This window comes from Musa acuminata, chromosome BXJ2-7 (assembly GCF_036884655.1).
Source record: "Musa acuminata AAA Group cultivar baxijiao chromosome BXJ2-7, Cavendish_Baxijiao_AAA, whole genome shotgun sequence".
Lineage (NCBI taxonomy): Eukaryota > Viridiplantae > Streptophyta > Magnoliopsida > Zingiberales > Musaceae > Musa > Musa acuminata.
This window is the reverse complement of record NC_088344.1, coordinates 30,129,025-30,152,075: the sequence shown is the minus strand read 5'-3', so window position 1 is coordinate 30,152,075 and position 23,051 is coordinate 30,129,025. Positions and strand designations below refer to the sequence as shown.

The window sequence follows — 23,051 nt, the reverse complement described above, 5'->3', positions numbered from 1 at the left end:
TTTACTTAGAAGATCATATATCTCTGAATCTCTACCGATCGACAGGAAAGAATGAATGAGATCAAGCATTCTTCTCCCTAACAGTGATTCGCACAGTAGGACTACGACGATACTCCTTTAATCACTGTCCAAAACTCTACGTCTGTTATTTGAGGAGGAGAATAGAAGGGGATAACCAAGAAACATTTGGCCTATGGGTCTTTGGTTTCCTCATATTTATAGAGTCCCCTATTAACTTAACCCTAATAGATCGTGTTATATTGGATATTAGATCTCCATCCAATTATCCAAGCCTCTTAGATTAGTGGATCTCTATCCAATAATCTCTCATTGGCTCTTATTTGGATCTCATCTATAGGATTCAATAATTCAGAAGCTTATTGGATATCCAATAAGATAGGAGCTCCGACGGATATCTCATATCCGAACCTCTACTCGTCGCAACGCCCACCATATGTATGTGACCCTCTAAGTCTAATATAGAGCTGGTCATGGGTCATACTTCTTAGAACTCCTTCTAGATCGGTGAATTATTATCTTCATAATAATTCACTTGACTCATCGATTGCGGACGTATCAGGCTACTACGTCGTAGCCCCCAAATGATACAGGAGAATCCAATCATTTGAACATATCTATCCTCAGTTACTGTGTATCTATAGTCTCTCATCCCTCTAATACCCCAAAGACCATATATCGGGTATGGTTCTATCAAGCTTAAATAATTTCTACTCAAGTCTCGTTCTAATCGGATTCTCCTAGAGAACTCTTTCTTTCTCAATCCGAATGACCCTAGCTAGGGATTTGTCTGATTAAGAACACATGAGATATTCCTCTCATGACACCGAGAATGGATGATCTTTTATCGATACTCAATAGTCCTTGTAAAGTTGGTCACCACTCCCGATGATCGACTGCACAAGATCTAGAACTTCTAAGCCTATAAATCTGGTATAAAAAATTGGAGTACTCACATAAAACATCATTGGTGTCTCAAGTCTAAGGACCAGATACATCACTAGGACTACGGAATTTGTCTGATCAAGAACACATGAGATATTCCTCTCATGACACCGAGAATGGATGATCTTTTATCGATACTCAATAGTCCTTGTAAAGTTGGTCACCACTCCCGATGATCGACTGCACAAGATCTAGAACTTCTAAGCCTATAAATCTGGTATAAAAAATTGGAGTACTCACATAAAACATCCTTGGTGTCTCAAGTCTAAGGACCAGATACATCACTAGGACTACGAAATTTGTCTGATTAAGAACACATGAGATATTCCTCTCATGACACCGAGAATGGATGATCTTTTATCGATACTCAATAGTCCTTGTAAAGTTGGTCACCACTCCCGATGATCGACTGCACAAGATCTAGAACTTCTAAGCCTATAAATCTGGTATAAAAAATTGGAGTACTCACATAAAACATCCTTGGTGTCTCAAGTCTAAGGACCAGATACATCACTAGGACTACGGAATTGTTGTCTGATAGTAAGGTATCATCAACCATCCAATATTCCGTGAGTGGATCAATCAGTAAACTCATTCTCTAATGAGCACATATCCCTAGTGTTCCGACACAAGCAGCTATGAGACCAAATACCTTCATGGATAGATATTCAGTACATCAGTCTATTATGTTATCTCGATATCCCTCTCGAGTAATCTATGATCATGATTATTTAAGGTATGTGTTTAAAGATGAATCTCATAATATATATATATATATATATATATATATATATATATATATATATATATATATATATAATATGAAGTGATAAAATATTAAATAATATAATAAAAAAATACATTTGATGTCATGCGTATCATTGATTAATTTATATGACATCTATAATTAAAGAAAGACGAAGAAAGACACTTGATTGTCTAAATTCTTGAATGAAAAGTGTATACGAGCGAAAAGTCATAGAAGAGAAAGACACGACAGCAGCAACAGTGTCCAAACATACAGAGTCTTATATGGATAACTTACAGTATAAGAAACAATAAAAGTAAAGAATAGCAAAGTGGGATAAAGATGCGAAGTTATGACGTGGAGATGAGGATTTGTCCAAACACAGTTTCTAAAGTATTGTTGTGAGTCAAACTTGCTATTAGATAAATACGAAACGAATCCAAGTGGATGACAAGTTTGGCTTGAGAGTGGATTGAGCGAGCTTGAAAAGCATTATAATCTAAAAGACTATTAGAATTACTGAAGCAAATTCCGGAGTAAACCATAGATAGCGAGGATTTATTCTTCGGTGCCTTCGGACGTGACAAATAATCAACCAGCAAAGAAGCTTTGTAGGTTATGTTTGAGAATATATTTATATTTTTATTGTACCTTGAGTGAATGTCATTTATAAAATACTTTTAAGTATCTGATAAATTGCTTGGTAAAATCATGTTTCAAAAGTTCATTGAATATTACATGATAAATTTATTTTTTAATATTTTAATTATTTATTCAAAAGCAATACTTTTTTTTACTTAAACTAACAAGTAAATAAAATAAATATGTGTAATCTTAGAAAAAAATGTATATGACCTATAATTATAATAAATAAATATATAATAATATTTAAAATAGAAGACATGAATCATGTTAGTTTTATTTTAAATAATATCATAATATATTTTAAATATTTAAAAAATTATATTAGCATCTCATAAATATTAAAATGATAATGTTAAGATAACATCAAAGCATTTGTAATACAACACTCAGATGAAACATGATTTGAAAAATATTTATCAAATATTAAATTATATTTAAAATATACATTGTTCAAATACATCGATATTTAATGAAATCTACGCACATCACCTCAAAAATAAAAATAAAGAAAAAAATGTATTAGGTCGTAGTCTTGTAGAAGATTGGAAAGTTGATGGATTTCCCCCTCCCCTTCGCTATTGCAACCAATCTGAAACGTCTCCGTTGACTAAGACGGCTCCCACTGTGGACTTCCATTAAGTTCGAAGAACATGAGTAGACCAATTAGTTTTGCATGTCATTTGGAGGCCTTTGCGTTCCCATTGATTGGTCATTTGTACTGTATCATCTCGTCTTCTTGCTAATTAATCTTGTTAAAACGGTATAAATTAATATTATGATTTGTGCCACCGGACAAAGCAAACGGGAGACACTAATACGCTACAGTGACGTATATTGGGACAGCAAAATGCCACTTGATCGTACACAATCGATGTCGACTCCCACGGGAAGACTCTCCTCCTCGTACCCGGACACATACATCACCTTGCACCTGTTTGCATGGGAAGCCGACGGACTCGTGTCTCTGCGGCCGACTCGCGCGCCAAACGTGTCGCCTCGTCAACCCTCACGCGCTCCTCTTCCTCCAAGTTCGATTCTACGTGTCGCTTAGCTATCTCATTCCCCACCGCCCGCTGCTCCTTTATAAGAGCTTCGTCGTTCCCCCCACAAAGCCCACGTACGGTGTTTGAACGTTATCAAGAGGTCCAACGAGGGTTGATACCGGAGTTTCGGAAGGATGTCGTCGGAGCAAGAAAGGCGCGAGCTTGACGAGAAGGCGAGGCGCGGGGAGACCGTCGTACCAGGCGGAACCGGCGGGAAGAGCCTGGATGCACAGGAACGCCTCGCTGAAGGTCTGTACTACATACGCTCATACCATCACTGAACAGCAGTAGTTTCTTTCTGCATCTTCTCTGATTTAATTATGCCATGAAACTACAATGCTGTCGATGTGTAGGACGGAGCCGTGGAGGGCAGACGAGGAGGGAGCAAATGGGGACGGAAGGGTATCATGAGATGGGGCGCAAAGGCGGGCTGGGTACCACGGAGGAGTCGGGAGGGGAGCGTGCGCAGAGGGAAGGCATCGAAATCGACGAGTCCAAGTTCAGGAAGCGCGATGACTAATATCTTCCGGTGATGGAAGCTTACCATAAATGTGTTAGATACAGGTAGGAAATAGTGTATGCGTAGTGTGCTGTAGGATGCTGTCGGTGTCCATGGTGTCGAGTCTTGTGCTTGTGTTGGTACCCATGGAGGTATGGTTTTGGGCGGCGAAGGGGAGGCAGTCTGTGGATACGCGACTTTGTGTTGTAGATCTTGCTATCAAGTTTTAAAGCACTAGCATGTCCGTCTCACGTCTCAAAACGTTCTCTGTGAACGAGAAGAGATCGATCAACGAAGCGCCATTAACTTCTGTCCTATGCACTTTTAACATAAGAGAACACAGAGCCGATTTGATCTGACCTCAATAGTGTCATTAGTAATTCCATCCGACGACTGACGAGGGCCGTCCTAGCAAGCAGTATCAATGCCTGGCTGAAGCCTCAAAACCCTGAAACCAAATCCATGCCTCATCAACAAGAACAGGAGAAGTTCAAGACTGTGTCCACACAAATGATTTGAACAAGAGCTGCTTAACTGAGGGCATCCGGAACACCCATCATTGTTGATCTCATCATACGGAGGCGCCGAAAGAACGACTCGAACAGAACCCCTCATCAGGATTGGGAATGTCTCGTACCATCGATGCATGATTGAGATTAACCCCTCGTCGCCAAGGTGTGTTAATACAAAAGAACAAATCACTGTAAATTAAGCTGTCACTTACAAACATTTTACTTCAAATGATTTGAATCATGATCGTAAAGTAAATTTGAGGTAACAGATGGGTCTTCTCATTTCAGAACTACATTGTCTCCCCCGTCGATTCTATCGTGGTCAAATCTGGGCCTGCTCCATCCTTCGCAGATGCCACATCCACCTTCGGAGGACCCGACTTCCGTCTCATCGCTGCTGGAGGCGCTGCGTTATGCCTATCTCCGGTAGGCAAAGACAACCTCTTCTTCGCGGTAGCCATGGAAGCTTTATCTGGAGCCTCGGCATCGTCGTTTGACAAACTCTGGAAGCGGGATTTGGCTCTTGCTGACTCCGTGGGAGCCATGTAGCTACGAACAGCCAGCGAACCTGCTAAGCTCTCGTCGTCCCTCGCCGGTGCTGTCGCTGCTGTCTCCAAGCTGCGCCTCCTGGATCTATCTGACTGCATGCTGGTGATCGATGAAGCCGACCCAAGTTTCGGGCTTGCAGATTTCGTCTTCCCTGTTAACCGAGGGGTTCTCGTGGGAGGTGGTACCGTCGAGGGTTTACGGGCAGCTGAAGAGAGCTTATCTGGATTAGCTTCTGCACAAGCATCGTTCTCAGTGGCACTCTTGGCAGAGGCACGGCCGTTGCTGAGATCTTTATCTGTTGTGCCCCTCGTCTCCCATGGCTTTGCTGCCGTCCACCGCTCCACCCAGCTCCAACCCCATTGTAGGTTGTTGGGGTCCAGAAACATTGGATTCGTCGATTTTGAGGTGCTTTTCCACTGAGGCAAAGCAATTTTCAAGAGCTTGAAGTACTTGAAGCCGCAGAATCTTATGAAAGCTAGACCACGGCCAATTACCTGATGAGAGAATGCATAAGCCAGTGCTCTTTCTCGTCTTACTGCAGCCTCCTGCTTGCCCAACAGACTTGCTTCAATTTGTTCCCTCGATTGTAAACTATCATCCCATTCTTCTCCCATCTGCCATTCAACAAAACATAGCTGGGTGAAGATGTTCAACATGCTTCGAATGGTGTTCTCTTGTAGCTGAACGGTAGTAAATGCAAGTATGGCTTGGGAAGAGAACACGAGAAATCAGACAGATAAAGAAGAGGACAGAGTCTTTCATCCGAGCATGTTCTTCTAACACATGAAAGCAACATCTGGATCCAGAAATTTACCTTCAAATTCTCAAGGTCTCTTTCATGTTTAAGCAGCATTTGCCGCTGCAGAACCTGGTTCTCTTCCATTAACCTCATTCTCCTTGAAAGGATCTGCGATTGAACTCTTGCCAGTGTCTGCATGGAGCGTAATGTGGTCGTGGCTTGGCGCTTAACAGAGTTGCCATGCATTAGTGACTTCAACCTGACCAATCCTTTCATGGCCCGAAGTTCTCTTCTTGCCTTCACATAAGAATCCAAATGATAAAACATGTCAAGGTCCTTCAACCAGCTACAGAAGTCAAGACTTACATAGCAGCAAACTTGAAGATGGATAATTCAGTAATTGACAGTAAACCAAGCAAAAAGGTTGCAAATTAGTCCAATAATCATATCTGGGTCAAGATACACAAAGGCCAGCTTTCAGACATCTGCTGAAGTCCTTCAGAGATCTCATTATGTTGATGAACCATAATCTCAAGAAAACTGATGATTTAAGATGGAAAAAGCAATATCTGTACAAAATAAGGAAAATACTGTTGTCCATAGACCTACATGAAGAAAAGGATGCTGAACAGACAAATGATTTATTGGGAAGTCTGCAGCTGATGATCTATGATTTTTTGCATATAAGAAGATGAACCAAAGCTGCAAACAATGTGCTTGTAATTCTTCTGGTGGATGAACTTGCACTAACAAATGAGCTTCTTGGGAAATTAGACAATGAGGTTGCCTTGTTGACCTTTATATCTAAGATGAACAAATGTTCTCACCAAAAGCTCACTAGTCTTAACTATCATGCAGGAATACAAGACAATATTTAACGACACCAATCAGCCTACTGGTCACAAATGTCATCTACTAAATTTCATCGTATACTGCTTATTTGTAACCTCTGTGTAGAGGATGGATATGAGAGAGGACTGAATCCACAAACCATGTAGGCTCGGAAGGCAGTCTGGATCTCGATTGCAGCAATTTCTTCCCTCGTCTTGCCGGGGAACTTTGTAGTGGCTGCAAGTTGAATGATCTCTGTTGCAGCCTCAACAGTAGCAACAGGCTCTGTTGCAGCAGGGGTGGCGAGTGCTACAGGGGGAGCAGGATTGCTCTGCTCAGTCTCACCCTCCACTACTTCGTCCTCCTCCGGATGAGTCTGAGGTGGAGGAAGTACCTCGCGAGGAACAGCACATTCTAGCGAGTCAGCGGGGCATGGATCTGCAGCTTTGAATGTCCTCGTTCCCAATTTCTTCTTCAACCTCTGGTGAAATGAAGACCAAAGACGAGTTTTTTCTCTTTACTCAGAAGCAATTTGGTAGCACAGAACAGATAGGCAAAGGAATTAGGGCGTAATCCGGACCTCTTTCTTCTTCTCCTTTGATTCAGGGCTGAAGACCTTCTTCACGGCCCCAAACCACTTTGCCTTCTTCCCCATGTTCTCGCTTGCCTTCTTCTAATTCACAGCAACTAAACAAGTTTCACGGAATTCAAATCAACACATCAGAACAAACGCATTCGAAACAGCACATCCTGATCCACTCAGATTCTCTCTTCATTCCGATCCACTGAGATCAATGGAATTACCCAAAAAAAAAGAACATCTTTTCGGCCAACGAAATATAATGTTCTTGCAAAGGAAGAAAGAGTACAAAACCAGATTTGACAGGGCTTTTAGCAAAATCTAGACGGTACGAGGCGAAAGGGGAAAGGAACAAGATGCATCGAAGTGGACAAGAGGAACCCTATCTTAGGAGCTGGTTAACGAATCATCCGATGCGAATTCGGAACAGCGCATTACCTTGTCGTGCCTCCCACCTCGTCGGAATGAATCTCTCCGTCTGTCCCGCCTCAACCTTCGACACCAAACGGAGCAAACCAAGAGAACAAGGGAGGAAATCTATCACCCCGCTTTCCCCTCGTTTCCTTGCAAGAGAGAGCAGTTGCAAGATATGAAGCCAGGTGTGGGTCGAGAGAGAGAGAGAGAGAAGGTGGGTTCCGTCGCTGGCCCCACCGGGAAAGCGTATCATAACCAATCGAATAGCAGGTATTCCACACATGGGTACAAAAATATTTATTGGTTAGGTAAAAGAGAGATTTGGGTCGGATAACTGCCCGATCAAGAGTCAAGTATCCGACGTGGCGGGTGACGAGTGGTCGATTCGGGATCTAACGAGCTGGAGAGCGGGATAACGTGCTTCGCGGTACACTCACCGACCGTCACGGACGAGGTGCAGAACGCTATTAAACTAAGCTTGGTGGTATTATTTTGAGGTTATAGGACATTGGAAGCAGCGAAGCTGCGAGCAAAGAATTGTAGACCATATACGGAATCCATACATATTGAATCTTCTCTCTCTCTCTCTCTCTCTCTCTCCTTTCAAGCCTTGTCAAAGATCACATGGATGATGATATTGCAGGCTGTTGATGAACTGTGAAAAGTGTTTTCTAAATGAAAATATCACACCAGTTTGCTTCCTTAAAAAATGATTAAGCACATCCCTGATCTCGAAAGCTGGTGAGGTGCATATCTGGATACCGAATCATAAATCAGTAAGCAGATTGATGATCGTAATGTGCTCACAAGTCCAAAGCATTAGCTGGCAACACATTCCTTTTGATGTATTGAATGGTCTTGATTTCATTTTTCTGACTTAAAATGGATGACCATTTACTAATTCTCTTCAATTCATCTTGCATTTGCATCACAAGATTAACACACCTTTTTTTTCTCTGTCATGCAACAACATTTCTTCTTGTGCAAGAGAGTACTCTAAATTTACGTTTGGTAATTGAGCACCAGCATGGAATGTGTTCTCGTGGGGTATAGTTATCGTTTGCTTCTACGAGTCACAACAATAAACAATTTGAGAGACTATATCGACTTTGGCAGCACTGTTGTGATGATCTTGATGGCATTTTAATCGTACTCATCTTGTCATTGACATGTTTGCAAATGAAAAGCAGTGTTGATTCTTATGTATATGTTCAGTGAATCTGGTGAGAGGTATACATCTTGATGTTTTAGATAGAATTTGACATCTAAATTTTGATGTTGTGTATGTATGTATATACACTGGTAGTTGAATGAGAGTTTTCATGATGAGATTGATACCTCTGCGACCTTCGTGCTTATCCATCCAAGCAAACAGCAACAAATCAATAATGGAAATCTAGTCCTGCGGCCACGCTTAAAACTCCACCATGGATGATGCTGGATAAAGCTCGGATGGTGAGTGCAAGGATGTCCGACAAAAGAAAAGGTGAACCGGCCAATATACAACGGACGAGTTCTCCACACCAACAGCTTATCTTTTAAGCTACAAGCATCGAAAGTGACGATGTGATGTAAACAATGGCTCCTTCGACCAATTTGTCATGAGATTTAATGGGAGCAAAGGAAGAAAGAACGAGTGCGTCATGATCAATCGTATAGTGGACTGTCTTGGGTTAGCCAACAAGGATGGGAAGAGGGGGCATCAAAGCTGCTGGCATTGGCTTGTCATGGTGTACTGCCAAGAACAAGAGAAGGTTTAGATACAAGTGGTTGGTGACATTCCAGCTCTCGTCACCTGAAAGGAGCATTGTAGCTAACCCCTAAATAATAGTGACAGCACAAACCGTAATGGATTGCCACTAATTTGGTAGCTGTAGTGTGTAGTCGGTGGCAGATGATCCATCCTCCCCTCCAAAAAATATCTTTGAATTTTCTGTCATTTAGTCATTTCTTCTTGATTCTACTTTTCAAGAAGTCATCTATGGAGTTATTGTTGGGAAGGATTGATGACTTTAAAATCAAAAGAAAATTCTTAAAAATCAACCATCAAAGGATATGCTAAAATCGATGTAAGATTTATGTCGATCAATATTATTTATCTATTGCCTTTAAACTCCTGCCATTGTTAACTGTGTGTGGGTGTAAACTGAACCAGTGTTTTCCTGTTCTTGTCTTGTAGCATTTGGCAGCTGGAATACTCTTTAATATAGTCTTCGCATTAGCCTTGTCTTGAAGGAGCTTCTCTTGGCCAAGCTTGATTGGTGCCTGATCTAAAGATGATCAAACAAATACTCTTTAATTACATATATGATGCTTACTTGGGTGGCAAGTGGCATGCTAACCTAAGATCAATTAAAGGAGGAATGTGGTTTGCAGTGTCATAAGGTGGTTGTTCACATGTATCTTTCTGCTCTTGTATGATGAGGACATGCTTCCATCTTTCTCGGATTGCAGTATCATAAGTTTGAACTGAATGCTACATTAAAAGAAAGAAAAAAAAAAAGACTCTTAGAAATGTTCCACATCAAATTTTAGCAGAGGAATTGAATTTTTAATAGTATATGAATCACTAACAATTATTAAAGAGCATGTCTGGAGTACTCTTTGAGATTAAATCATATGGTCTTAAATAAAAATATTTTAACTTAATATAAATGGGTTCAATGTCATAAACTATATTAATGTGTCAGATAAAAATAAAAATAAATAAATTATACATTAATCACATGTCATTAAAGTTTGAAATAGTCACTGATATATTGGGTTTGTTTGCAATAATATATTTTTAATAAAAAGATATGTTGATGGCTAAGAAATATGTGTGGAATTGTTTTCCCTATCATTTGTTTTGTTATTATTTGACTACAAAAGATATTTGTATCTTGTATCATGCTTTCTTAAAAGAACTATATCGTTATGTGTATCGTAAAAACAAATGTCAAAAAAAAACTTAAGTATTTATTTTATTTAAATTTAAATATATATGAAAAGATAATTTCATCATCATTGGAGTCGTCGTTTTGGTAAGAAAATATATCTCATGGCAATCTTTGTCACCTTCTATATTTGTATCAATAAATATTGATTGGATTCCTTGTAGAGTAAAAAATAATTATTATATATATCTTAAGTAGGGGACATAACGTGTCTAATAAATACTTACCGGATTTATTGTATCGAATTCTCGATTAAATAAAACTAATAGTTCTATATATTATATATGCATATGGAAGATACTACCAACTCTACAGTATCTGCTACTGCTCTGTCATTTATGGACAGCTTCATTAATCGTGCTTAAGCTAATAAATATCCAAAATACTTATATTTCGGATTTTTTAATCACTACCCTTATTATTATTATTATTATTATTATTATTATTATTATTATTATTATTAAAACAGTATCTCTAATTTAAAAAAACCTAAACTATCCTTTAAAAATTTTCGCATGTTATAATGTTTTAGTCTATTATACAGTTATAGTATTTTTTACCACTATAATAAAAATATTATAGATAATCTAAATATACTTCTAACCTTAATCAAACTAATTATAAACCTAAAAATATAATATTATAAATGATTTATGAGAAATAATAACTAAAGAAATATAATATGCTATCACTTATCGTGTTTAAAAATAATAATAATAATAATATTATGTTTAGTATATTAATAAAATACTATAAACGTTATTAAAAAATATTATAAACGAGCTGATAAGACTCTAAAATCTTATCGTCGCTTAGATACCAAATGATAAGACCTTAAAGTCTTATCGTGGAAGAAAAGGGAGAAAATGGAATGATAATGATCGCTTTGAGTGGATCGGTCTCCTTGATCACTTCGAGAGGATCGACCTTCTAAGGTTTGTCCACACAGTGGAATAATATTTCATTAATTGATTTCTTGATTGATTTAAAGAAAGGGTTACATCACTATTTATAGAGTTCCGTCTATCTAGACTTTGACTTTTAATAATAAATAAATATTAAATAAATCATTATTCGATTTTAACTGAACTAAATAGACTCAATAAATAACTGAACTAAACAGACTCAATAAACATTATTCAAAAGTTCAGAAAAAAAAATCCTAAGCTAAGTAAAAATATTATAACAGTTGAAAACTGTTAAAAAAATAATTTTAAGAGATATTTTAGATATTTTTAAACTAAAAATATTGTTTGAAAAGAAACAAAAGAAGGAAATGAGTTTTGAGAAATATTCAAAATATAAATATATTTTAGAAAAATCATCCAAAATGAAATATCAAAAACAAAACTTTTGCTTACCGTTAGATCACAAGTACGATTAAGAAAAAAAATCTAACAGAGAACTGTCTTCTCTGAAAGCAGCACAGTCGTCGTCATCACGTAGGCATCGAAGAATCCACCACCCAACAACGAAAAACTCGAGATGGAAATTTAGGGTCCCGATCTTGTTATCCCTGCCGCACTCTGGTCAACAGAGAACTGTGAACCCATCACCCACACCAGAAGTACCACGGGCTGCTTAGCTCCAAATAGAGAACCCTCTCGGACAGAAACCATGCATCGCTAAAAGCGGCGTCTTGTCACGTACTAGACTTCAGGGTTTGCAGGCGTCGGGGTGAACATCGAGGTGATGCTGTGCTTCTCTCTCTCCTATACTGCTGTCGAGAGAGAGAGAGAGATCTGAAACGTTGAAAGTTGGAATGTTATCGGTAAAGACAAGATCTTGAGAGTAGCAGCAGCAGCAGCAGCAAAGGGAGATATAGCATCGGCAGAGCGATGGGAACAGCACAAGAAGGCTCTTGGATGGATGGATGGATCCATGCAGAGTCGAGATATTAATGGAGAGGAGAATGTGATGATTTAAGATATGATGGGGATAGAGGTCATATCAATCGGGATTCTTGCTTCTTCTGCCTTCTATGTATAGCTTTCCATAGGTCTTCTGATGCTCTAATGTATAAGAAGATGAGGAGGATCTGTGCATGAAACTTTTTCCACCACCTGTGCTAAAAGGTTCATGCATGGAGAGAAAAAAATTGGCCTTGTCGGGAGCAATGACAAAAGGATTAATGGCATACATTGCAATGGTTGCTTCCACAGTGACTTCCTTTGACACTAAAGTACTGACTCACACACAGCTTCGGTAACACAACCTTGGAAGAACGCCATATAGTAAAGTGGACGGCTGCATATTATTTTGATAGGGCGTTTGACTATTATTTCTTTCCCTCTCCATTCTCCATCAGATCACACGATTCATTTATACTCTCATCATGAACCAAAAGTCCCACCTAAATTCTCCCTTGTTGAGGTTCACCAAAAAGATCAAAGGTCTGAAAAAGTCTAAACAAGGTCAAATGCTGGAACTGCATGCCCTTTTCTATCACAGGCAGGAGGAGGCAGCCATCTCTGTCTCTCTCTCATGGATCATGTAGCGTAAATGTGGCATGACAAGACAAATTAGTCCTTTTGTTCCCCAAGACCTTCAGCCTGGCTGTGATGTGTGACTACACATGCATCCCAAGCTATGCGCCTGTTGAGGACTCAGGCCCCAGAGCTACTTGACGTTAGAGTCCACTGAGATCTCTTCCATCTCCTCCTGGGAGTTCGCAACCATGCTGCATGCCCCATCTATGTTTCTTGCTCCCAACTAGTTTCGATCCATGGCAGCAGCTCTGCGGATGAAACCCCACAACCGCATGGGACTTGGCCCTTGCTGTGAAAGGACCTCGGTACCTGTCTCGTACTGATGCTTAGCACAGACTAGCTATGTCTCTCATTGTGGATAATTAAGTAGCCCACAGCAAATGGAACCTCTGCTGCCTGTAGTCATATGTGCATATGAGTTGTTCATGCAAGTGATTCATAGTGTTTTAATGCTGAATTCAGATAGGACCCGATCGAGGTTTTAAAGGCACGTTAAAACAACAGACAAATAACACACGCGACTACGTTGACGAAAGGGTTTATTATGAGACCTGCAGCGACCTCTGGGTGATCTTTTCAGACATGAAATCAATATCACCATCATAAGCCACTACGATCCTTAAAAGGATGCCTTGTACTTGCATATGTCGTTAACAACTTAGAACTATGTTTTGATGTATCCTTTTGTATGTACTCCTCCAAGAATACAAGTATCTTGTTTTCCTCAGGAAACAACACTAAGTCTGTGTTTGTATGTCTTGACGTTAGATCCCATCGATTTAATTTGCATGACGATCTGATACTTTTGCATGTGAACAATAATATTTCTAACGTTTGCAATGGTATGTAAGATACTGATTATTATTATTTTTGAGTCGATAATATAAGATTAATTTTACTTTATTTGATGAAATAGTGATGAAAGATTTAACAGAAGATTATTATAATTATTAATTTTCTATTATTGATCATGTATCATGTCACTGAGACCCTTTAAGAATAATTTTGATGGTAATCTAAGTAGTATAATGTTTAGCAAAATGATGCGAAGACTCGGATCATGGAAGCAGCTATCCTCGGTTTGTAGAGTCGAGTTATAGAGCCTTCGAAGGCTAATTTTGGTTCTGATCTCAGTCACAGAAAGCTATATTTTTTTAGCTCATCGAGATATATTATGATTTAATGATCTTAGTTCAAACTATAGTTTGAAATGTATATTTTCATCTTATTGATAGAATTAGAATTCCGGATAATTAGCAGTATTGAGAGTTTTGATTGCTACTGAGTGTTGTAATTTTTGTTGCCTGGATCTTAACTGGTCCAATTCTGGCCTCCTCCGTTGACTGCCGCAAAGAGAACCTGTCGAAGATGAGTTCAACAAATAAGCTCTCATTACTCTATTTGGTTAAGGACATCATTCTTAGTTGCACTCCATTCATGCATGCATTTCTTTGGATTTGCTAAGCAATTGGTGGAGATTTACATACGGTTTGCCATAGGGAGCGACAGGGATAGCATCTGATGCAAGGAAGATTCTGTTCATGCGCTTCAATGGTTGGACTGCTCATCATCACCTTATAATTTAAGCCCACACAAAAAGGGAAGACAGAAAGGCAAGTGAGAAGCTGCGTGTCATTCCCTCTCTTCGATGGCCATCCACCTATGCAACAGATCTGTAATGAACCATAATTCCTTTCTCTCTCTCTCTCTCTCTCTCTCTCTCTCTCTCGCTCGATCGAAAGCCTGAAAAGAAGCTGCAACGAGTTAAAGCAAAAGGAGTTATAAGGAGTAAAAACGAAGGGAAAGAAAGAGAAGTCGCAACACCATTGAATCCCCCGCTGAATGCCAGTGATCAGAAAGAAACATCAGCATGACAGTACTTATTACCTCCTTCCTTTGCAATTCCCCGACCTTTTATCTTAGGCCCCATGTTGCAGTTGTCCACACATCCCTTTTGTCTCTCTTGTCTCCACTCCAATTCGTCATCTCTCTCTCTATATATATTTCCAGACTCTAACTAGTGCAAAGACACCAGAAAGGAGACAAAGCCGAGTTTGAGATGCCTCAAGCTCCTTCCACAAGGTGGTGTCCGACGCCGGAGCAGCTGATGATACTAGAGGAGTTGTACAGAAGTGGAGTTCGCACCCCAGATGCTTCTCAGATACAGCAGATAACAGCTCATCTCTCACGCTACGGCAGGATAGAGGGGAAGAATGTGTTCTACTGGTTCCAAAACCATAAAGCCAGAGAAAGGCAGAAGCTCCGCAGGAGGCTTAGCATCCACCACCACCTTCTTTGCTCAGGCTATCCACTTGCGCTATTCCCTCGTCGCCAGTTGCACTGCTTCCAGGACGCTCCTCTTCTGCACCATCATATCCCCACCTCTCATTTCCCTCATCAGGTTTCCTCTCCTTACCAGATTCTCTTGGTTTGCTAATCAAGTCGGATACAATTATTGATTCTACCAAGCTAAGAACGATTCTGTAGTAGTCATACAGTGATTACGACTACTGCATCTAAAACCATCTTCTACAATAAAAAGTAATTGCCCCATTAATTATGGTATGAAGGAAGGCCACTTGTTGTTATCATCCTTGTTGATACCGTGCATAGTGCAGGATGCGGATGCAACCCAGGGGCTGGATTTGTTGTGCAAGTTGGAGACCAAAGGTGACCAAGTAACTGCGTTGACAAACAGCACATTGAATGGGCATGAATGGCTAGCGAAGATGGACATTCACTCCACTAATCCTCCATGCTGCAAACCTCTCAAGACTCTTGATCTCTTCCCTACAAAAAGCACTGGCCTCAAGGACGAGTGCACCACCTCCAAGTCTAGGTCTGCATCCCCCAGCTGAGGGGAACAAACTAATCTCCCTCGATCTCTAACTGGTCGTATGGAACTGTGTTTGGCTCTCTATCGAACCCCTTTTCCCCTCCATGTAGAAGAGAATCTCGTTGTATGACTCAGTAGCCAGTCAGTACGTCAATCTGCATGCATTATCATATTTTCTTTATATATTGGTGGACTTTTGTCACAGGGATTCTCTTTCTTCACTGCTCCTGTTCTGTTGCTTTTGATTTTATTTCTCTTCTCTTGTCTGTCTCTTGCTTGTAAAAGCTGCCAGGCCTGCAACAGTACTCGGCTGACTTGTAGATATCAAGCCTTTAATGGTTCCGACCAGTCAATAAAGACAATAAATACAACCCCCTTCATCCTTCCGTAGCCGTAGGTAAATTACTATCGAATAGATTGAAAGAGAGAGAGAGAGAGAGAGAGATTTAGGGCCACAGGCTGTGTGATAGACCATCGGAATTCTTTGGTTCTGGCACCACTAAAACTGCAGCTGAGTGCTTGGTATTGGCTTCGGCAAGATGCAAACAGAAGGTACAGATGCAGAGGGAGCAAAATGAAGCAGCTTTAGAGTGACCGGTGATGGTTATAGTTTCTTCTTTTCTATCTCCATAGGAAACTCCTGTGCTGATGAGATCTGGATTTATGTAACACTATATCCAACTTTTTTATTATGACAGTACTGCAAGCTTCTGCTGTGGCTACAAATCAATCACCGGTGTCAAGATCTTGTCTAAAAACGTATCATGCATTCTTACGTTTGTTAAAGCTGGCAGGTGACAAGAAATGAAAGCCACCTTGAACTTGGTAGACTTGTTGCTACATCACTAGCCAGTACTCTCAGCTCTCCAATGGGTGATCTGACCCAGCGCAGTGAAATAACTCGAATGATTTCCAGAATCATGCGTCGTATCATTATTTTCAGAACACTCAATCCGATTCTGATAGTATGTCTTATTATTAGTAGTAGATGTCATTCCAGCATTCAGTTTAGCTCTTCTTTTTCGCAGTAGATGGCAGCAGCTAATGCAGTTTTCCAAGCGGCATTAACTCCGTAGATCTGCTCCAGAATGCCTTGTGTCGCAGTAGGACGATGGAATACAAACGCCGCATCTATTGATTGCTTTGCCTGTGGAAACAACACGGTGAAACTTGCAGGATCCCAAAAGCTGAGCAGTAGCTGCTAGCCAACCAGAAGACGGAGGAGGAGAAAGCTGGGATTCTCTCTTATGCCACCAGGCAAAAAGGCTCCTTTATTGACTCCCAGACTGCTCTTTTACCAAGTTTTCCTTGGTAAAAGAACGGAGTTATCTCTCTGTGATTCTGCATCTGCTTTTATCTCTTCCCAACCACATCAACTACTTCTTGCTTACAGTGATATCAGCAAGCAATAGGGGGCTCTATTGATGATAGAGCCCCCTACCGGAAACCAGCTATAATACCAGGAAAACACCTCTCTGTCATTCCCGATCTCAAAGTCAAAGATTTCAGCTGATTTGACTAGATTCAACAGCTATCTGTAGGTCGTCTGATCCTATTCTTTGGAGTTCATGGTTATGAACCCACTAAACCCATGCAATAAGATTTTGAGTACATCTGTCTCATTTCGTTCCCTAACAGGCTTAAAACATGTGTAATTAAGCAAATGACAATTCATCATCCATCATCTTCTTCTCCATATTCCATGGATAACAGAGACATTGTCTGTCTACATTACCATCCCATAGCAATAACAATTCATCAGCAAATGTCGATGGCTTCCTCGGGCAGAAACCAATGGGCCTTGCGAACTCTTCAAATATCTCGACAGCAACTCCATTATCATGTCTTTTAAACCTATTGTCAAGCAAAACTATTATTGTCTGAGCTATCACCAGATAATGGAACAAGATACAACAGTCATAAAAAAACTGATCCGAGTGTGATTTCGAATGGTCAATCACATCATGTAGACAAAATCAAGTGACCATATCGTCACCATAAATGAGCTACTGGCATAACCATGCAGCTCCTTTGCTGGTATTAAAACCACCAGGGAGAGCTACCTGTCATCCATTTAATGAAGTCATCTCTGTATTCAAGCATGCAATTAAGGGTTGCTTTTTAGGTTTGGCACCCAATAGGAAGGAGGTTAATTGTATCCTAGTCCTACTTGAAAAGTACTTGCAGAGATGAGCATGAATGCTTTTAGATGAAGACAATTCAAGATGCACATATACTTTTGCCAGCTCTCTCTCTGTCTCTCTCTCTGCGCTTCAGCTTGAAGTCGCTTGAGTGATCTACTTCAACCTGCAGCTAATTTGCCACTTTTTCGTTCTCCTATATTGAGAACTTTAGTAGGAAACTTTGCAGCCTGAAAAGGAGTAAGCTGTCAATCTTCAGATTGCGAATCTGGCTTTGCAGCTTCTGCTATCTCCTATAGTATACTGCAAAGTGATGAGGATCTACTTTGTAGCTCACATCTTAATACTGTTATTTGTTATGGTCATACCTGGAAGTTCAGTCTTCGATGCGCTTAACCGTGCAACCATAGATGCAGATTCTGGTTGCTAAACCTGATGGATCAAAGCACTGCCACTTCTTGAGCTAAGATACAGGTGTAGGCTCATTACCATGTAATATACTTTTTCGGACCTCGAATCTTTGATCTGATAGATGATGCCAAAGAAGATGGTGGAAAGAATGGAGTAAATGGAAGTCACAGGTTTGCAAGTCAATAGTTTCATCTCACTTGGCATGTAACAATAAGATCAGCAGAAGAAATTGCACAAATGGGCTAATGGAGAAAGTAAACATCAAAAAGTAGAGAAAAAAATTTCTATTGGCCGTGGCCTCAAACGTCAAAGATCTTAAAGGAGTCTACGACTTCATGCAGCTTGTCCTTCATCTTCCCCCATCTCCTTTCGTTGGCTCCTGTTGTCAAAGTGTAAAATTTACCTGCCAAGAATGCCAAAAAAAGAACCTCGTACGTAGTTAGCAAGGTTCTAAGGAACCCCATCTTTATACGAGCATACCCATTTACATATTAACAAACTCTCATCCTATAGAGGCTTAGCAGCCCGATAATTTAGTGGTTAACAATGATACTAATCTTGCTTAAAAGGTCAATCTCCATCCTACTGTGATGGCACATCTGAGAGCAAAATGGAATATTGTACCACAACCATTTTTCAACAACATTTAAATTACTAAATTGTTTCCAGTCATGCATTTCAGATGCTGAAAACTGAATAATGCATAAATTCCTGAAAATGGCTTTTGGTTGCAGTTGCTTCAAGAAAAGAAAATTTCTACGGAAAGTACACCATTTCGTTTTATGACTTAACCCAAGATGAGGTTATTGCCATGAACAAAGTTGTGAGGAACTTGTGAGGTGCAGCTGTAGATGACATGTAGATCATTTCTTTGAACGTTAACCTATACAGGGTTTTTACTTGTTACTCAGATTACGAGGATCCATTTCCAGGCAGTTTCATACAGAAGCACTATGACTTAAATTTGTTTCTGATGACATTAATTGTAATATGAGCAGACTGCATTGCAACAGGAATAGCTAGGGTAACTATAATTGCACAGGTAGTAGGTTTATGAACAAAGCATACAAAAGAAAAGTAAATGAAAACAACTCAACAAAGACTTTCTATAGGACCTACAGTTTAAGGAGGTTACAAGCTGTAAGAGTTCATACCATTTCCAATGGAAATTGCACCGAGAGCATGCCTTGTGTAGTTTGGAGCCTGTGCAATAAACTCGAAGGTGTAGTAAACTTTCCCATCAACATCACGCTGGGTCAAGCAATACAAGTTTGTTTAACTTCTTTGATACAATAATTCAAATGTAACCAATATAGTAGAATCATAATCCAATATCCACTCAAAATGCACAGTCAATCACATATTTTGCGATATGAACATCAATCCTGCTCTTCCTCGTAGTGAAGTTTTCTTAGGACTCCATTGTCACACCTGGCAAAACTAATCTGAGGTGACTTACTTTTTCTGTGCACCTACAGAATTTTGCGTTTCTCAAGTCTTTTCTACAAGAGGTGCATTAAGTCATAAGGAACAAAAAGATAAAAAATAATCATATAATAATATAGAAATTGCAATAGAAAAGAAAAAGTGGGTTTGTGATGATTTTGAAATATTTTCCAAGTATTCTATCATCCTTCTGTATGAAGACAATAAATTGAGTCATTTTGGTTGGTCACTATTTTGGATTTCTAACCACATTCACCATCGAGGCCTCTTATCTCTTCATCAAGCTCACGTTATGGAAGAAGAATTAAAATTTTAAATATACATTCCAGCTGCAACTACATGAACTATGCTATTTCATTTTAATCTAACCATTTTCATTTCATACTAGTAGCTACTAAAGTGGTCACTGCCTTGCATTTGGGAGTCAAGAAAGTTGCCATAATTATGAATCCAACCTTAAGGCTTTGGCTACTAATCAGGGCTGTCTAATAATATGGATGAATCATCTTTTTCATGATTTCATCCGAAGGTGCCTCATAAGGCTTTTGCTTCAACACAAAAAATTTTTGCCACGAGTTATGATAGAATTTGAATTTATGCCTCGAGTTAGGAAGGTTATCCACCTCAAGTTGAAAAATGCTTCATACTTGAGTTAAGAAAGGTCTTTGATAGTCTTTGCCTCGAATAGAAGATGGGATAGTTATTGATACTCTTTTTGCCTAAAAATTGAGATTGCTTTAGTTGGAAATAATGCTTTTCCTCATGGTTCTCTGTCTCTAAAAAATAGTTGGGAAGGCTTAAGCTTAGCAAAGCAAGTAAGGAGGTTTTAGACCAACATCCTTAGGTAAAAGTATACGAGGCATGCTAATGCTTGGAGAGGCAAGGAAAAAAGTTATTGCTCAAGTATAGGAGAAATAGCAGCTTTTTACAAGTTCTTCACATAAACTTCCAAGTTCTTGGTAAAATCTGTGGGTTCTCTATTAATGCCAACACTTAACTCATGCATTGAAAGTTATTCTCTTGAGATAAGTGTCAGACAAGATTGATATATTAGTTGTAACTTATACCTTGACTCCTTGAAAACCAGGAAAATTTCATCAGACAGTCCATTCGCAGATTATCTTCAAAAGAACTATACAAACACTAAATCATGTAAGCATAATTTCAGATAGCTAGATGACAAAAGATCAAGTGCCATCTCTAACTAGAAACTCACACTGTAAGTCATATATACTCTCTATGTCATAGTAGTATACAATTCAAATTCTAATTATATGAGGAAATATGATTAGTTTTTTAGTAATTTGCATAAAGTTTTTATTATATTATATCTACTGTATCAGTTAAATGAAGGTACGAGGAACAAACCTCGGCTGCTTCAACCAACTTCGTTTTTTGTGAAGTAGGAGATAAAACCTTCTTAACTAAAGCTTCAGCAACCTGGGATTTCAACTAACTCAGCATATGGTGACAACCAAAACTTGTTTTCAGGAACAAAAATAAAAGCTAACCTGTTGCGGCGGTCCGAGGTCCCTGACATCTTGCTTACCAGTTGCAACCATGTTGACACTAACACTTTCCAAGGGCTCAATCACATCTTTGAAAACCTTATCTTGCCCCTGGACTACGACTTCCTGGATCAAAAAGATCTATAAGATATTTGAAGTATGTAACCAGCATGAATAATTTATAATGATGCCTGATTTTTTTTCTGGGGATGATAAGCAAGGAGAAAAATGTTCACCTGCCATCCAAATGGGTAGAGGAATGTGTAACCATCCTTCTTATCTAAGACAGCTTGAAATCCTTTCTTAGCCTCTGCTGCAACTGAGCCATATCAGGGTTCTTTTCAGAAATCCATCACAATTCTATGAATTAACAAATTGCACAAATTAGCAGGCAGTACTCAGTGGTACTTCCAATTCTTCTTAAGCGGATGCAAGACACATTCCCCTTCAAGGAATCATGACAAGTGTTTGGAGCAACACTTACACGATGCGGAATTAGCATGAGATAGAGAGCCAAAAAAGGTAATTGCTCCTAGGACTAGTGATTGGCGCCTCCCAGATCCCTCTGCAAAAACAGAGAGATTACGGTCAATGCAGCTAGCAAAACCTAACTCCATTTTGAAGTTCTGATGGAAGATGAATAGCAATTGCGAAAGTAAAGGCTTTAATTCAGCAAATTGTCTACTTGCGAGTTTCTACTATTTTACAGCTTTGAGTGAGAATATGACAACTATCAAGTCACTAGATGCATGAAGCCATATGTCTCAAACACCAGCAACCTAAGCATCTCATTCTGAGCCATGAAACAAGATTTCAGTAAAATTTTACCAATTCTTGACATGGTTCACCAAACACCTAACATTTGCTTCTGTGCAAGTCTACAATCTAGATGATCAATTTTTGCTCTGCATCAAAATTAGGTACAGCTATTATTCTATGATAATAATATAATAAGGATCTAATTCCTCGCTGAATTAGCTCGATCAATTTGAGCAGTATCTTGATGAACCCAGCCATTCTTCCTATCGCGACAGTTAAAACCTAGAGTTCCTACGGCAACACCACAAGCCAGAGCAAGGCGATGAGGTCATCAGCTTACCTTGTTGGGAAATTGGAGAAGCCTCAGCTTTAACCTGAAAGGCAGGCCTTCTTCTGCTGTAGCAGCAAGGGAACAACGCAGGGCCCTGCGACAAAAACTAGCGCACAAGCAAAGCAACCCACACAAACGTCGGTGACACTGTTCCTGCAACACCGTAAGAAAGGCACGGAGGGAAAGGAAGAGTACCTTGTGGGATGAAGTAAAAGAGGAAGAGTTCAAGAACGGCGCCCGACGGGCTGCAGGAACCTGCGGCAAAGAGGCCATTTCCCTCTCTCAAGCTCTTGGAGGAAGAGGAGGTAGCAGCGACCGTGCTCTCGGTGTGTTGGAACTGACGGTGGTTGGGGAAACGATATCTTCTATAGGAGGAGGAGGAGGAGCCGCTTTGCCTTATCTCGTTTCCGTGATGATGCTTTTGGATATCCAATCCCTTCGTTCGCCACACAACGGTTATTATTATTATTATTATTATTATTATTATTATTATTATTACAACCCTAAAGGAGATTAATCTCATGTTTAGCGACAGCAGTTCATACAAAGCAAATATGGGAATTATCTCAATGTGATGTATTTTCTTTTTCACATATTAATTTTCACAATTCGATCCGAAAACTTGATTGGAAAACATTTTCACACATAATTATTTTTATTATATATTAATT

At 39.6% G+C, this 23,051-nt stretch overlaps 4 protein-coding genes across 6 annotated transcripts; 2 read left to right on the top strand and 2 right to left on the bottom strand.

Moving 5' to 3' along the window:
- Window positions 1-3,483: 3,483 nt before the first annotated feature.
- On the top strand, window positions 3,484-4,149 carry LOC103992153 (late embryogenesis abundant protein EMB564-like). Its single transcript, XM_009411754.2, has 2 exons — window positions 3,484-3,648; window positions 3,753-4,149. The coding sequence occupies exons 1-2, from the start codon at window positions 3,534-3,536 to the stop codon at window positions 3,917-3,919; spliced, it is 282 nt and encodes a 93-aa protein (XP_009410029.2). The 5' UTR covers window positions 3,484-3,533; the 3' UTR covers window positions 3,920-4,149.
- A 429-nt stretch (window positions 4,150-4,578) lies between these two features.
- Window positions 4,579-7,706, bottom strand: LOC135617533 (protein IQ-DOMAIN 2-like). The gene is made up of 6 exons (XM_065117871.1): window positions 7,548-7,706; window positions 7,110-7,216; window positions 6,690-7,010; window positions 5,774-5,995; window positions 5,454-5,573; window positions 4,579-5,375 (listed from the first exon to the last, which is right to left on the bottom strand). Exons 2-6 carry the CDS (start codon window positions 7,182-7,184, stop codon window positions 4,701-4,703), a joined length of 1,413 nt encoding a protein of 470 aa, XP_064973943.1. The 5' UTR covers window positions 7,185-7,216; window positions 7,548-7,706; the 3' UTR covers window positions 4,579-4,700.
- Window positions 7,707-15,007: 7,301 nt separating this feature from the next.
- LOC103992150 (WUSCHEL-related homeobox 3B-like) lies at window positions 15,008-15,806 on the top strand. The gene is made up of 2 exons (XM_018828802.2): window positions 15,008-15,376; window positions 15,567-15,806. Exons 1-2 carry the CDS (start codon window positions 15,008-15,010, stop codon window positions 15,804-15,806), a joined length of 609 nt encoding a protein of 202 aa, XP_018684347.1.
- Window positions 15,807-18,485: 2,679 nt separating this feature from the next.
- LOC135584267 (psbP-like protein 1, chloroplastic) lies at window positions 18,486-22,811 on the bottom strand. 3 transcript variants are annotated; one of them, XM_065117868.1, is made up of 8 exons: window positions 22,576-22,811; window positions 22,390-22,486; window positions 21,775-21,855; window positions 21,527-21,609; window positions 21,294-21,416; window positions 21,151-21,222; window positions 19,491-19,587; window positions 18,486-18,739 (listed from the first exon to the last, which is right to left on the bottom strand). In XM_065117868.1, exons 1-8 carry the CDS (start codon window positions 22,651-22,653, stop codon window positions 18,636-18,638), a joined length of 735 nt encoding a protein of 244 aa, XP_064973940.1. In that variant the 5' UTR covers window positions 22,654-22,811; the 3' UTR covers window positions 18,486-18,635. The 3 variants fall into 3 exon arrangements, with proteins under 3 accessions (XP_064973940.1, XP_064973942.1, XP_064973941.1); XM_065117870.1 differs by having other exon boundaries at window positions 18,486-18,715; XM_065117869.1 differs by having other exon boundaries at window positions 21,527-21,603.
- Window positions 22,812-23,051: the final 240 nt, after the last annotated feature.

Coding starts and splice junctions, on each gene's coding strand:
- LOC103992150 (XM_018828802.2), top strand. CDS start 15,008: ATGCCTCAAGCTCCTTCCACAAGGTGGTGTCCGACGCCGGAGCAGCTG. Junction 15,377..15,566: donor CTCCTTACCAGATTCTCTTG/GTTTGCTAATCA, acceptor TGCATAGTGCAG/GATGCGGATGCAACCCAGGG.
- LOC103992153 (XM_009411754.2), top strand. CDS start 3,534: ATGTCGTCGGAGCAAGAAAGGCGCGAGCTTGACGAGAAGGCGAGGCGC. Junction 3,649..3,752: donor ACAGGAACGCCTCGCTGAAG/GTCTGTACTACA, acceptor GTCGATGTGTAG/GACGGAGCCGTGGAGGGCAG.
- LOC135584267 (XM_065117868.1), bottom strand. CDS start 22,653: ATGGCCTCTTTGCCGCAGGTTCCTGCAGCCCGTCGGGCGCCGTTCTTG. Junction 21,856..22,389: donor TTCTCCAATTTCCCAACAAG/GTAAGCTGATGA, acceptor CTGTTTTTGCAG/AGGGATCTGGGAGGCGCCAA. Junction 21,417..21,526: donor TCTACCCATTTGGATGGCAG/GTGAACATTTTT, acceptor TTTTTGATCCAG/GAAGTCGTAGTCCAGGGGCA.
- LOC135617533 (XM_065117871.1), bottom strand. CDS start 7,184: ATGGGGAAGAAGGCAAAGTGGTTTGGGGCCGTGAAGAAGGTCTTCAGC. Junction 5,574..5,773: donor GAGACCTTGAGAATTTGAAG/GTAAATTTCTGG, acceptor GTTGAATGGCAG/ATGGGAGAAGAATGGGATGA. Junction 5,376..5,453: donor CTTATGCATTCTCTCATCAG/GTAATTGGCCGT, acceptor GCTTTGCCTCAG/TGGAAAAGCACCTCAAAATC.